This window comes from Salmo trutta, chromosome 5, assembly GCF_901001165.1.
Source record: "Salmo trutta chromosome 5, fSalTru1.1, whole genome shotgun sequence".
Lineage (NCBI taxonomy): Eukaryota > Metazoa > Chordata > Actinopteri > Salmoniformes > Salmonidae > Salmo > Salmo trutta.
In genome coordinates, this window is record NC_042961.1 from 38,055,422 (window position 1) to 38,070,983 (window position 15,562).

A 15,562-nucleotide genomic window follows, 5' to 3' on the forward strand; every position below is an offset into this window, starting at 1 on the left:
TTTGAACACTGCATTAGTCTCAGAGTAGGGACTTAGTCTCACCTTTCATCCGGTGAGACTGACCAGAGAGAGGGGCCAGTCTTCCACCTGATGGCGAAACTTGAGTCGCACCGCATCTGCCTCATGCACAAATTCATGTTGTTCTTATGACCAGAGAAAGTGAAATATTAAAATAGACATGATGAGCTGCTAATAAAAACGAAGGGCTATCGATACACTTTGCGACTCATTCATTGCAGCTGCAGCGCGAGTGGAAGTAGAGAGAAGCCCTTCCATGTTTTTTAATAGTTGAATAAAAACAGTGTTAAACAGTGCTGAATAAAACTTGAACTCATTTGTAAAAACAGCAGCTCTTTGCTGTATTCTTCGACAGTCTCTCTCTGGTCATGGTTTTATAGAAGTTATTAAATATCACGTAGGCTAGTATCAAACTTTTGCTGTGGCCGGGATTGTGGATGCTATAGGCACGGTGATTGGCGCTATCCGATTGACCAGCGCAGTTGGCGCACTCAATTGTCCGGGTAGGAGGAGTTTGTATTTTCAGACAAATGAAATGGTTCAAAATGGGAACACTTTGCCCACCCGATGTGCAGGGCTTCTAAATAAAGTGCACCTACTGCCAACAACGCAACATTAATAAAAAAAACAACAATGTCCCATAATGGACAATAAAAAATAAAAGAACTATCACACACAATATCCCATAATGACAAAGTGAAAATGTTTTTAGAAATGTTTGCGAATGTATTAAATACAGAAATCTCATTTACATTAAGTATTCACACTGAGTCAATATTTTATCTCTGAGCTTTGCAGACCTGAATTGTACAATGTCTGCCCATTATTATTTATTTTTTTTATTCTTCAAGCTCTGTCAAGTTGATTGTTGATCGTTGCTAGATAACCATTTTCAAGTCTTGCCATAGATTTTCAAGCCGATTTCAGTCAAAACTGTAACTAGGCCACTCAGGTACATTCAATGTCATCTTGGTAAGCAACTCCAGTATAGATTTGGCCTTGTGTTTTAGGTTGTTGTCCTGCTGAAAGGTGAATTTGTCAGTTGGAAAGCAGACTGAACCAGGTTTTCCTCTAGGATTTTGCCTGTGCATATAGCTGTATTCAGTAAATTTTTATCACCAAAAATTCCCTAGTCCTTGCTGATGACAAGCATACCCATAACTTAACATGCAGCCACCACAATGCTTGAACATATTCAGAGTGGTACTCCGGGATGTGTTGTGTTGGATTTGACCCCATCAGCGTCTGCTTTTTTTATTATTTTTACACATCAGTGCCCATCTTTATGAGGCATTGAAAAACCTCCCTGGTCTTTGTGGTTGAATCTGTCCTTGAAATTCACTACTCGATTTAGGGACCGTACAATTATCTGTATGTGTGGGGTACAGAGATTGGGTAGTTATGAAAAAAATCATGTTAACCACTATTATTGAACACGGAATTTGATTTGTTGAGCACATTTCTTTTATATGTCCTGAACGTATTTAGGCTTGCCTTAACAAAGGGGTTGAATACTTATTGAGTCAAGACATTTCAGCTTTTCATTTTTTTTTTTTTTATCTACACACAAAATTCCACTGAAATTATGGTCTATTGTGTAGTTAAGTGACACAAAATCGCAATTTAATTAATTTTTAAATGTGTGTTACAGTAAATACTTTCAGAAGCACTATAATGTTAGCTAAACGGTTAGCATTGCCAGTTAGCACAACATGGCCAGCCTGTAGCTGGCTAGCTTGCCTCGCTAGCATTATCAAATGGTAATGTTACATAACCAGCAGTATCTAGACAATACACAATACACACGTATGAGCTACAACCTAAGTACATTTTAATGAGGTAGCTACGCTAACGTTAGCTAACCTGCCTCACTTTATCTAAAGACTATGATGTCAATCACCACATTCTTATCGGCAGACTCAACAGCCTTGGTTTCTCAAATGACTGCCTTGCGTGGTTCACCAACTACTTCTCTGATAGAGTTCAGTGTGTCAAATCGGAGGGCATGTTGTCCGGACCTCTGGCCGTCTCTATGGGGGTGCCACAGGGTTCAATTCTCGGGCCGACTCTTTTCTCTGTGTACATCAATGATGTCGCTCTTGCTGCTGGTGATTCTCTGATCCACTTCTACGTAGACGACACCATTCTGTATACTTCTGGCCCTTCTTTGGACACTGTGTTAACTAACCTCCAGACGAGCTTCAATGCCATACAACTCTCCTCCCGTGGCCTCCAACTGCTCTTAAATGCAAGTAAAACTAAATGCATGCTCTTCAACCGATCGCTGCCCGCCCGTCCAGCTTCACTACTCTGGACGGTTCTGACTTAGAATATGTGGACAACTACAAATACCTAGGAGTCTGGTTAGACTGTGAACTCTCCTTCCAGACTCACATTAAGCATCTCCAATCTAAAATTAAATCTAAATCTAGCTTCCTATTTTGCAACAAAGCATCCTTCACTCATGCTGCCAAACATACCATCGTAAAACTGACTATCTTGCCGATCCTTGACTTCGGCGATGTCATTTAGAAAATAGCCTCCAACACTCTACTCAGACTGCATCCAATTTGCTATCACAGTGCCATCCGTTTTGTCACTAAAGCCCCATATACTGCGACCTGTATGCTCTCGTTGGCTGGCCCTCGCTTCATATTCGTCGCCAAACCCACTGGCTCCAGGTCATCTAGAAGTCTTTGCTAGGTAAGGCCCCCCTTAGCTCACTGGTCACCATAGCAGCACCCACCCGTAGCACGCCCTCCAGCAGGTATATTTCACTGGTCACCCCCAAAGCCAATTCCTCCTTTGGCCGCCTTTCCTTCCAGTTCTCTGCTGCCAATGACTGGAACGAATTGCAAAAATCACTGAAGCTGGAGACTCATATCTCCTTCACTAACTTTAAGCATCAGTGGTCAGAGCAGCTCACAGATCACTGCACCTGTACATACCCCATCTGCAAATAGCCCATCCAATTACCTCATCCCATACTGTTATTTTTTCTTCTTCTCCTTTGCACCCCAGTATCTCTACTTGCACATTCATCCTCTGCACATCAATCACTCCAGTGTTTAAATTGCTGAATTGTAATTATTTTGCCACTATGGCCTATTTATTGCCTTACCACCCTTATCTTACCTTATTTGCACACACTGTACATATACTTTTTTCTATTGTGTTATTGACTGTATGTTTGTTTATTCCATGTGTAACTCTCTGTCGCTGTTTGTGTCGCACTGCTTTGCTTTATCTTGGCCAGGTTGCAGTCGTAAAAGAGAGCTTGTTCTCAACTAGCCTACCTGGTTAAATAAAGGTGAAATAAAAAAATGATCAGGCTAACTACTCCACTGACTCTTTGCAGCTAAAGAGGCAGCTGCTTCATTCAAAAACAAATCTATTGTGGTCTAATTCTAATGTTGCTAGCTACACTAGTTATCTAGTTGTGGCCATCTAGTGTCAACAGAGACGGAAGAGGAAGCGAGACATCCCACTCCCTAATTTTTTGGGGTTACATTACAGTCAATGAACTAAGCAGACTAGACCCAGCTGCTAATGCATTGGTGCCTATGGGAGAGCCACCCCATATAAGCAGACCAGAACTTATTTCATTTTTTTATGGTAAACCGGGACATCTTCGTTTATTCACCATCTTTTGGTATCAGCAAGGGCTTACTACAAATTCTAGCTAGCAACATTAGCACAGCTTGATAGTTAGCTAACATTGGCTGTCTACAATCGGCACAAGCCAAACCTCGCTTAAGAAAGCACTGCCACCTTGTGGCCTGGAGTATTTTAATGAGGCTGATCGGCGTACGATCTGTGCTATGTGCACATCAAAAAGTTTGAATATTCTTGGTGTGTCTGAGGCTTTAGGCCTATTTTTAAAATAATGAATACATGTATGGGACTATGGCCATTGACGGAATTATCATAACCTACTCTGACGTTTATGAAGCTGTTTTTAAAAGTTCAACAAAGAGTTTTAACGGCTGGTTTTACATCCCTCTCGATCACAGCTGAGCTGTTTAGTGCAGGTGGTTTATTATTTTCGCTTTTGCGTACACAAATTCCCCTTCTTGTACTGCCTCTTGTTTTCCTCAGCTCCGAGTTGCCCTACTATCACTGTGGTTACACATTCTCTCTCTTTCCCCTCCCCTTTTCTCAGTCAAACTCTTAGGCGGTGTTGGTGGTAGTGGGCTGTGGTTAGGATCTCTGAATGACACAGAACACAGGGTTACCTCTCAGCTGTGGGTGTCTCTATCCCTTAAAACATATATATACTGTTCTCTTTTATCCTACTGAATACAACTATGGACTTTAGATTAGCAAACTTAGAAAACTTTGCTCTGTGAAGGTTTCAGTCAGTGCCCAGCTGTGCCCCCTGCACCCCAGAACTTCCCCAGTCAAGTTCCTTTATCACAGCGGTAGTTACTGCTGTTTAAGTCTCAGTGTTTATAGTGCTTAGTTCTCTTCAGTTATTGATTCATTTTCCCTGTAGGTAGGTAGGTAGGTAGGTAAGTCATTGAGAACAAATGTTATTTTACAATAACGACCTGTCCACAGCTCTTCAAGCTACTCTCTAATCTAGATTCTGCATTGCAGGCAATGTTTCTATTTTTGCATTATTTTTGTAATTGTTTTTATGTGCCTGTCCGGTTTTATATATATATATATATATATATATATATATATATATGTTTGCTTTGAGTTGTGCCTTTTATAGGCTTTGAAATAAATTAACCATATAATGGTTGTCACATGAAAAACTGCTTCCTACAATTCAAGTTGTGTTATGATTTTTCACTACATCATTAAAATCACTTTTGAAGTATGTATGGCATTGCTCATTCACTGCATTGCAATTTTTCAATTGAAATATTTCAATATTTGCCAAATTGACAGGAGGGCCTTCTCAAGTTTGGCTTCTTGTCAGAACCATAACATCGTGGACTTTGCCTCAGAGCCTGAGATTGCTAATTATAAACACACACAGCTGCAGCCATCAACACATATACTAACATGATTAATGTTCTGGCCTGGGCACGAGGTTTTTTATTGTCCCTGTGTTTTGAGAATCAGCAGGCATACTGTTCTTTGTTTGATGTGAGAGACCCACCACCAACCAAGTTTACATTTACACAGCCCCTAGTGCACATTACTGTTAGGCGACACATCTTTCATGTTTACCTTCCTGACATTTTAAAGGTAGACAGCGATATGACATAGATGCAGAAAGTAAACAGCATAGTCAGTCAATTTCCGCAACAACTAAAAGTGTTGATGTGCGATTCTCAACTTCTCTGCTGTTTTGGTGCCGTGGCTAACACGCTGTGAACTGCGTGAAACGAACCCGTGCACAGATGCAAGACTTTTCTCTCACACAGTATCTTGCTCATCTCAGTATCTTCGGTGCTGCTTGTGGCAATGTCATTTTGCTGAGTCTACTTTTAATGAAGGGTGGAAAGGTTGGAAAAGTAACAAAGGATTAACTCTTGCGAGCGAAAGAACAGAGGGTTGTGTAATTATTTTCTTCGAGGAAATAGGACATAGCTACGTAGCTCTGAAACCACCATCTGCGGGAACACTCAGCCCTAACGCCCACCTCCCCACAATTCCCAGCCAACGCGTCTCCGGTAAGGGTCCTCTATTCATTTTAATGTGTTGACAGTTGGAGAAATTGCTTGAGCTGCGCTGACAATTTTAAAAGAATGAATAACAATGGTCCAATATTCTAGATCACTGCTGTGCGTACACTTTCGGTGGTCTGATAGACTCAACACGAAACGTTTCTCGTTTATGCCCAAGACCATGTTATATAAGGCAAAATCAGATTTAAGGAAGATTTTGTGCATAGTGTGCTTACTGGTTATACATTTGCACCTCGCCGGTCTTTCTCTAGATATGCATGTTTATTAATCTTTAAAGGTTAGCAAAGGTGCAGCCTGAACCTCTTGAACTTGTTTTGATTATGTAACGCAAATGTCAACATGTTGTGAGCCATTGAAAGGATTACTCTTAAGGTCAAGTCCCAAAGGCTAGGCCTATATATTCGGCTCAACCTTCCACATCCTTTTGTAGGCCGCAATGATGGGTCTATAGATGCAGGTTACACAGTGTCATAACATGCCATGTCACCACAGCGTCCAATAGTGCAACTGGGTGGGCTCACTGGACCCAGAATGGTCGTCAGAAAAGGTCAGGCAGATCACAGATAATGATCATGGACCTTTACTGGGACAACTGGAGTTTGACCTATTTCTCGAAGGTGAAGAATGTTTAGATTCAGGCACTGCCTGGAGCTTCTATATAGCCTGGCTACCTAACCAGACTGTGAGGTCAAACAATGGTGACTGGCAACTGCAGTGGTTGGTCTGGTTAACCAGGCTAGCTTTTATAGACACACTTTCAGATATTCCCCCTTTCTCATTGCAGATTGTTTCTGAGATTTAACCTAATAGTTTTGAGTTACAGTTTTGAGACTCAAAATGACTGGTGCCAATGGTAATCTCTGTCTTTTGCTTTTTTTCCTCTGAGTTTTTCCTCACATCATCCACTTCAATGCTTCCCCCCCCCCCCCCCCCCCCCCTGCCTTCTGAGAAATAGCAGGCCCCTCTGCCACTTGTTTTATTTCCCATGAAGGAGATCTGAATGTCATTGTCGGTTACTTTGAACTGGCTTTCAGTCTTTGAGTTCTGTTTGTCTCGTGCAGTATCTTGACAGTGCGCTTTGAAGCAGAGCCCGTAGAAACCCAGACTAACAACTCATTGGCTAGTTTCTGGTCTTTTTTTTTTTTTTTGGTCCTAGCAACCGTTAGGCAGGCACAAGTGTACACACACCTAGAGATTTGGATAGACTGTAAAAGTAGGGACACATTTTTCAATGGGAAGATGCAAGCCTCGGTCCTGTATCTCAGTCAATCTACTATCTGTGTTTTGAAGGCATTCGAGATGGGTTCCATGGGGGTGAGTGGGTCAAGGGATATGGGTCATAATGGTCATGTCAAACAGCAGTCCCTGACCACTGACCTGTATCCTCCAGAGTCTCTCTGTTGAGATTCTGGTGTAACTCACTCTGTGGTTTTTAATTCAATAATGCGTACACAACAGTTGCCAGCTGTGTGAGTGTTTGTTGCTCTGTGTGAGTGAGTGTCAGGGAGCAGGTATTAGCGATCTGTTGGTCAATAGGCAGGCAGTAGACTGTTTTCATTGTGTGGTCAATGGGGTTCCAAAAAGCCATATGCTTTGTGTTACAGTACATTTTAAGGTGGCCTAACATTACTTTTCCACAGTAAAGATGCTTCATACTGTATAGGTAGTGTATTTAGGATTCTGTAATCCAGTGAGATTGTTACATTTACTCTTTGCGGTGGCCATTTATGCTCATAGTAACTTTCCAAATATTCACACATTTTCCGTATGAAAGGAATTGTGTCAACAAAAAAGTAATTAGATAAGCCAATATCGTGTGCCTAGTGTCTTATCCTGAATTGCTTTGCACTCTGTAAATCCATTGATTCGAAAGGTTCAGCTTCCTAACCAATAGTAACCTTATGGATTGCGTAGCACTTAGGCTAGTAGTAGAAAAGACAAGCTTACTCCACTGGAAAGCAGAAAATGAGCTGGCTAGCGTCATTAAATGTATCTGCCTGTTACGTCACCTCTATTAACGATGAGGAAGTTGACTCGTTCATCAGATGATGTTTATTCATGCTTTTTCACTCTCTATTCAAGTTTTTAATTGAAGCCTTCCATTGTCTCTTTGTGAATCCTGCACCATAGCCTGTCTTGATGGAGAAATGAATGCAGTATCCCTATCTGAAAGGGATGCAGACCATGTGAAAGAGGGCCATGTTCATTATTATATGCGTTTGCATTCAGTTCTAAACATCATCCGCCCAAGCTAAACATACTGTTCTGACTGTCCTTGTGTTAGCTACATTGTCTAGTTGGTACTACAAACTGTTGTCCAATGGAACATGTGAAAAAGTTTCCTCTATTGAATAAGACACATTTTCAGTAAATGGTTAATCAGTAATATTGATCCCTGTTTCACGTACAGAGATTAAATCACATTTTATTTGTATCGTGCCGAATACAACCTTACCGTTGTTAGGTTCTAAATTTGAGTAATTAACTCACGGACACTAGAGAAGCTTAACCAAGTTTACTTCTTCCCAAAGGGTCTATACAGCTGTAATTCAGACACAGACATGGGTTTCCCCCGTTGTAGTATTCATACCCCACCTTGGGTGGAGTCTCCTCCTTATCGCTAAACATTGTATCATTATTGCAGGGCAGGGTGCTAAGTGATATGATCCTTCAGCGGTTTCTCCCCTTTATCAGTACTGTCACATGCGATCGTGTTCCCTGCACTCAGCCCCTCCCAAGCTTCATTATGGCACCCCTCATGTCTCTTATGTAACTAATGTTCCTATACTTCTGAGTATAACAATGTTCAAAGTTTACCCCAGAATCCAACACTGTGAAATGCTTACTTACAAGCTCTTAACCAACAATGGGGTTAAGAAAAAATGTACTAAATACACTGAAGTAAAAAATTTAATGACACAATAAAGATAACAATAACCGAGTCAATGGCGGTACAGTTTGCTTTAAAGCTGAAGTCAATGGTGAAACTGCCACATTCATTGGGATATTACAACAACAAATACGTTACTGCGAACAACAAACACATTATTTTTCTTCCCTTCAGACATCATTGCACGCGCGATAGAACAGCAGCATATAATAGAGGGTATCATTTTAAATAATATCATTTTTTGTAACCATGCTGCTTGATGCACCTCACCTCCGTTTAGTCTACAAAATAAAAACAACAACAAAGGTGCAGGAGCCGACAGCGGCGCTGCTTCCCCTAATTCAGATTCCATCTTTAATGCCAAGCCCATTGATTTATTAGATTCTTCGCTGTGCTCTTTCTAGCCTACTTTATTTCAAGATGGTATTTTAAATTGAAGTGTAGCCCAGTGCTCTGTCCCTGGCCTGTACTGCTCCACTTTTCACATGGTTGGGTCTTTAACTGCCCACTGGCTCGGGGTGTGGCTTTGTGTTTAAATCTGTGAATTCCACTTGTGCTCTTATCTCATGGACACACGCCAGCCAGCCTTTGTATTGTCGCTGTTCTCCGCCTCGGGTGACTTAGTGAAGGGAGCCAGTGTGTGTTCACCTTTGGCTCTGGGTTTTAATGACTTTAATTTACATGTTCTCGCTCGCTCACACTATCTTTCTCTGTCCCTCACTATTCTCTCTCCCCTCCTCCCTCTTCCCTCTCGTGCTCCCTCCCTCACTTTCCCTCATTCTCTCAGGAGTCTGTTTGTCAAGAAAGTGAAGGACACTCGGCCAGTGGAGCAGAAAGACCCGGGCTGGAAGCTGTTTGGGAAAGTCCTCCCTAGAGAGTGCTCAGAGAAACACCCCCAGAAAATACAGAAGGTACGCACGAGCACACACACACACAGTTGTGTGTGTTGTGTTTTTCTACGGCTGGCCATGCTTTCCACCTGGCTACCCCTAACCCGGTCAACTGCCCAGCACCCTCCACAGCAACCCGCCAAAGCCCCCACCATTTCTCCTTCACCCAAATCCAGATAGCTGATGTTCTGAAAGAGCTGCAAAATCTGGACCCCTTCAAATCAGCCGGGCTAGACAATCTGAACCCTCTCTTTCTAAAATGATCTGCGGAAATTGTTGCAAACCCTATTACTAGCCTGTTCAACCTCTTTCGTATCGTCTGAGATCCCCAAAGATTGGAAAGCTGCTGCGGTCATCCCCCTCTTCAAAGGGGGTGACACTCTAGACCCAAACTGCTACAGACCTATATCTAGCCTTCCCTGTCTTTCTAAGGTCTTCGAAAGCCAAGTTAACAAACAGATTACCGACCATTTGGAATCCCACCGTACCTTCTCCGCTATGCAATCTGGTTTCAGAGCTGGTCATGGGTGCACCTCAGCCACGCTCAAGGTCCTAAATGACATCATAACCGCCATCGATAAGAGACATTACTGTGCAGCCGTATTCATCGAACTGGCCAAGGCTTTCAACTCTGTCAATCACCACATTCTTATTGGCAGACTCGACAGCCTTGGTTTCTCAAATAATTGCCTCGCCTGGTTTACCAACTACTTCTCTGATAGAGTTCTCTGTGTCAAATCGGAGGGCCTGTTGCCCGGACCTCTGGCAGTCTCTATGGGGGTGCCACAGGATTCAATTCTCGGGCCGACTCTCTTCTCTGTATACATCAATGATGTCGCTCTTGCTGCTGGTGATTCTCTGATCCACCTTTATGCAGACGACACCATTCTGTATACTTCTGGCCCCTCTTTGGACACTGTGTTAACTAACCTCCAGACGAGCTTCAATGCCATACAACTCTCCTTCCGTGGCCTCTAACTGCTCTTAAATGCAAGTAAAACTAAATGCATGCTATTCAATCAATCATTGCCCGCACATGCCCGCCCGTCCAGCATCACTACTCTGGACAGCTCTGACTTAGAATAAGTATTTGATCCCCTGCTGATTTTGTACGTTTGCCCACGTACAAAGAAATGATCAGTCTATAATTTTAATGGTAGGTTTATTTGAACAGTGAGAGACAGAATAACAACAACAAAAATCCAGAAAAACGCATGTAAAAAATGTTATAAAATGATTTGCATTTTAATGAGGGAAATAAGTATTTGACCCCTCTGCAAAACATGACTTAGTACTTGGTGGCAAAACCCTTGTTGGCAATCACAGAGGTCAGACGTTTCTTGTAGTTGGCCACCAGGTTTGCACACATCTCAGGAGGGATTTTGTCCCACTCCTCTTTGCAGATCTTCTCCAAGTCATTAAGGTTTCGAGGCTGACGTTTGGCAACTCGAACCTTTAGCTCCCTCCACAGATTTTCTATGGGATTAAGGTCTGGAGACTGGCTAGGCCACTCCAGGACCTTAATGTGCTTCTTCTTGAGCCACTCCTTTGTTGCCTTGGCCATGTGTTTTGGGTCATTGTCATGCTGGAATACCCATCCACCGCCCATTTTCAACGCCCTGGCTGAGAGAAGGAGGTTCTCACCTAAGATTTGACGGTACATGGCCCCGTCTATCGTCCCTTTGTTGCGGTGAAGTTGTCCTGTCCCCTTAGCAGAAAAACACCCCCAAAACATAATGTTTCCACCTCCATGTTTGACGGTGGAGATGGTGTTCTTGGGGTCATAGGCAGTATTCCTCCTCCTCCAAACACGGCGAGTTGAGTTGATGCCAAAGAGCTCCATTTTGGTCTCATCTGACCACAACACTTTCACCAGTTGTCCTCTGAATCATTCAGATGTTTATTGGCAAACTTCAGATGGGCATGTAGTATATGTATTTTCGAGCAGGGGGACCTTGCGGGCGCTGCAGGATTTCAGTCCTTCACGGCGTAGTGTGTTACCAATTGTTTTCTTGGTGACTATGGTCCCAGCTGCCTTGAGATCATTGACAAGATCCTCCCGTGTAGTTCTGGGCTGATTCCTCACCGTTCTCATGATCATTGCAACTCCACGAGGTGAGATCTTGCATGGAGCCCCAGGCTGAGGGAGATTGACAGTTCTTTTGTGTTTCTTCCATTTACGAATAATCGCACCAAATGTTGTCACCTTGTCACCAAGCTGCTTGGCGATGGTCTTGTAGCCCATTCCAGCCTTGTGTAGGTCTACAATCTTGTCCCTGACATCCTTGGAGAGCTCTTTGGTCTTGGCCATGGTGGAGAGTTTGGAATCTGATTGATTGATTGATTGCTTCTGTGGACAGGTGTCTTTTATACAGGTAACAATCTGTGGTTAGGAGCACTCACTTTAAGAGTGTGCTCCTAATCTCAGCTCGTTACCTGTATAAAAGACACCTGGGAGCCAGAAATCTTTCTGATTGAGAGGGGGTCAAATACTTATTTCCCTCATTAAAATGCAAATCAATATATAACAATATATAACATTTTTGACATACAATTTTCTTTCTCTCACTGTTCAAATAAACCTACCATTAAAATTATAGACTGATCATTTCTTTGTCAGTGGGCAAACGTACAAAATCAGCAGGGGATCAAATAATTTTTTCCCTCACTGTATAACCTAAACATGACCTCCGGTCATGTTTTTTTATTTTAATTTTATAGGATCCTCATTAGCCGGCGACAACTAGTCTTACTGGGGTCTGACCATAACGAAAATACATTACAGACAAAAGAGTGTACATACATCTAAACATTAACATGTAGTGTGAGTGTGTGTTTGCATCTATCATTTACACACACATGTCAGTACATCCTTTAAAAGTTACGAGCTTATGCTGCTACTGTTTGTGATAGATGGTGGCATTCTGTCATTGCACCACACTATCACAAGGGGGAGTTGATCTATTGGTAGTTGGTAGTCTAAACTTTAGAAATGAATGGAGCCGTTTTTAATTTGAGAGTCTCTCCTCTGGCACTTTTGTCCTGCATCAGGCAACAACAACAAAAACTGTCAGTGGTCCTGGAGTTAAGAGAGAACATGGGTAAATACAGTTGGGGAATTTCACTTGACATGTGGACTGACGATTTTCGAAAAATAATAAATTCTAAATAATAAACTGGCTTTATTAACAAATTAGTAAGAATGTCTCACCCCATGTTCAAGAATGGCCTTTTTCCTTTTCAGATTACAATTGCTCACTTTCGGTTATTTGAAATGAAATCATCTCCAAAATATCGTTGTTTTTTTTTAAACAAGCCATAAAAAGTTGGTTGCAATTTCAGTAAAAAAAAAAAAAGTAAGGAACTTGTCTGCATTAAAGACAAAAATGAGTTAAAGAAAATTGTGATAAATAAAAATATATACCACCGCATGTCATTGTCCTTTCATAATGCATCCTTATTTACAAAGTTGTTGTTATTATTATTATTATTATTATTATTATTATTATTATTATTATTATTATTATTAACCCTGCGTTATAATTATATAAAAGCCCCTTAGGGCAAACCTGATCTGTATGATTATCTAATGAAAAATGCCCCTTAGCTATTAATTTAGAATCCTCCAATCCTCTAAATGTAATTATTGGCGGAGAGTCACGTCATTGGGGAGAGTCAGGCGGCATTGGCTGAGTTGAAGAGGGCGAGGAACGAGATGGAGTCACATTCCATTCCATGCCAGGCAAACATGCAGATGTTTATTTTAACTACACTTTAGTTGCAACAAGTTTGATCAGGTTTAAATCAGGAGACCTACATGTAGAGATGAAAAAAATATATATTTTTAGATATACTGTAGGTCTACCGTAGGCGACATGTCACTAGTGTTGCGTAATGTGTTGTAGGTCTTTTATTTATTTAACCTTTATTTTACTACATAAAGGTCTACTTACTCTGCTGGCGTCTTGACCCAGTTTAGGCCCTCATTTGCAATGCAAACCATAACGAATTACTATGGGAATTAATGGTAAGGGGGGATAAGTAAGGAACTTCTGTCGGCCCTGGAGGCCTTCTGAAAACATGTTTTCACAAGGGCTATTAGCAGGACAAAGACACGATGTGGTCCCAAAAACACCTCTCTGACATAGGGTCCAGCATATGTCTTGATGATGATATTGCATGTCTCGCAAGCTTTGATCCATGCCTGGGCCTGCAGAACGCGAAGTTCATTTTGAATAATAAGATGCGTGTTATAAGCTTTATTTTTCCTTATCTAGCTAACAGTGGTTAGCTAGCTTGAAGTATTTTAGTGTTGTATGCATTGCATCTGTACCATCCCATAGCCTACATTGCCTATGAAGTGTGACTGGCTCATCTGTGGATGTTACTGAGAAAATGCCTTCTTTTATATTTTTTGTTGTCTCTAACATGGCCGTTCGTGCATTCTGATTGGCCTAAAGTGAAGTTGTTGGCTACTGTTGAGCTTTGCTATTCTACAAGTAGAAACGGTAGGTTAGTACCGCTTTTGTTCTAGCAAGAGAAGAAACGGCCTCCCACTGTGATAAGTACCTTTTCAGCATTCTATGGGCAGTGAGATTCTTGGTGTGTTTCACGCTTCAAAGCACTGTGGGGTGAACGGTGAAAAGAAACCACATACTGCTTTTGGTTCTATTCATGCGAGGGTGATAGAGGACTCTGAAATATGACTTGTCATATTACAGTAGTAGCCAGTCTCTTGACCCAATGTCAAAGTTTGTATCTCTCTATATAATCTCTCCTTTGCTTCTTCTAGGGTGAGAATACTGTATTTGTACGTGTGTGGGTGGTTGACGTTTTAAGCATGAAAAATTGATTTTTGTGATATGATACTAAGTCTGAATATTTGAAATGTATGTGGTCGGTTATCATTAAAAAGAAATGCCACATTTTATGAACCGTTTCATACAATTGAGCGTTGAATTTGTCCTCGGTGTGACATGACAATTATTATTCTTAAGATACATGTCATCGTTATTTGTCATTCCTATCTCACTATAATGTGTTACCTTGTGGAAATTAAGTACAATTAGGCATTATTTTCTTTGATAATGGTGCAAAGTGTCTGTTCTCTCATTTTTTAATAATATTTACGTTTAATTTTGACAAACCTTTTCTAAATCCATAAACCTACTAGTGGGGCATGCGGAGATCACTTGCCACATGTTCCATTATGATTTTTATTTTTCCCATGGTGAAAAACATTTCATTCTCCAATTTCAATTGTCACACCAAAGGACATGTCACACCATAGGATGAAATAAAGAAGTAGTCAGTTAAAAATAGATGCCAAATAGGGAAGAAAAAGTGTAATACAAATCAAAATATGTTATATTTGAGGTTCTTCAAAGTAGCTACCCTATGCCTTGATGGCAGCTTTGCACACTCTTGGTATTCTCTCAACCAGCTTCATGAGGGATGCTATTCCCACAGACTTGAAGGAGTTCCCTCGTAGGCTGAGCACTTGTTGGCTGCTTTTTCCTTCACTCTGCGGTCCAACTCATCCCAAACCGTCTCAATTGGGTTGAGGTCGGGTGATTGTGGAGGCCAGGACATCTGATGCAGCACCATCACTCTCCTTGGTCAAATAGCCCTTACACAGCTTGGAGGTGTGTTGGGTCATTGTCCTGTTGAAAAACAAATGATAGCCCACTAAGCGCAAACCAGATGGGATGGCGTACCGCTGCAGAATGCTGTGGTAGCCATGCTGGTTAAGTGTGCCTTAAATTCTAAATAAATCAGACTGTGTCACCAGAATAGCACACCCCCCCCCACTATCGCACCACCTCCTCTATGCTTCACGGTGGGAACCACACATGCGGTGATCATCCGTTCATCTACTCTGTGTCTCACAAAGAACCGGTGGTTGAAGCCAAAAATCTCAAATTATCAGACCAAAGGACATATTTCCACCAGTCTAATGTCCATTGCTCGTGTTTCTTGGTCCAAGCAAGTCTCTTCTTATTGGTGTCCTTTAGTAATGGTTTCTTTGAAGCAATTTGACCATGAAGGCCTGATTTTATGCAGTCTCCACTGAACAGTTAATGTTGAGATGTGTCTGTTACTTGAACTCTGTGAAGCAT

The 15,562-nt window shown here is 41.6% G+C and overlaps 1 protein-coding gene across 2 annotated transcripts in view; it reads left to right on the forward strand.

Moving 5' to 3' along the window:
* Positions 1-15,562, forward strand: part of LOC115194111 (TBC1 domain family member 14) — a 79,421-nt gene that overhangs the window by 25,275 nt on the left and 38,584 nt on the right. Inside the window, exons 1-2 of one of the 2 annotated variants that reach the window (XM_029753495.1) lie at positions 5,628-5,648; positions 9,341-9,464. Coding sequence is in view for 1 of the 2 variants with exons in the window: in XM_029753492.1 (XP_029609352.1) it covers positions 9,341-9,464 (124 nt within the window). In the remaining variant the exon portion in view is untranslated. Of the gene's footprint in view, positions 1-5,627; positions 5,649-9,340; positions 9,465-15,562 lie in introns of those variants that run through there. The other variant, XM_029753492.1, reaches the window with a different exon arrangement.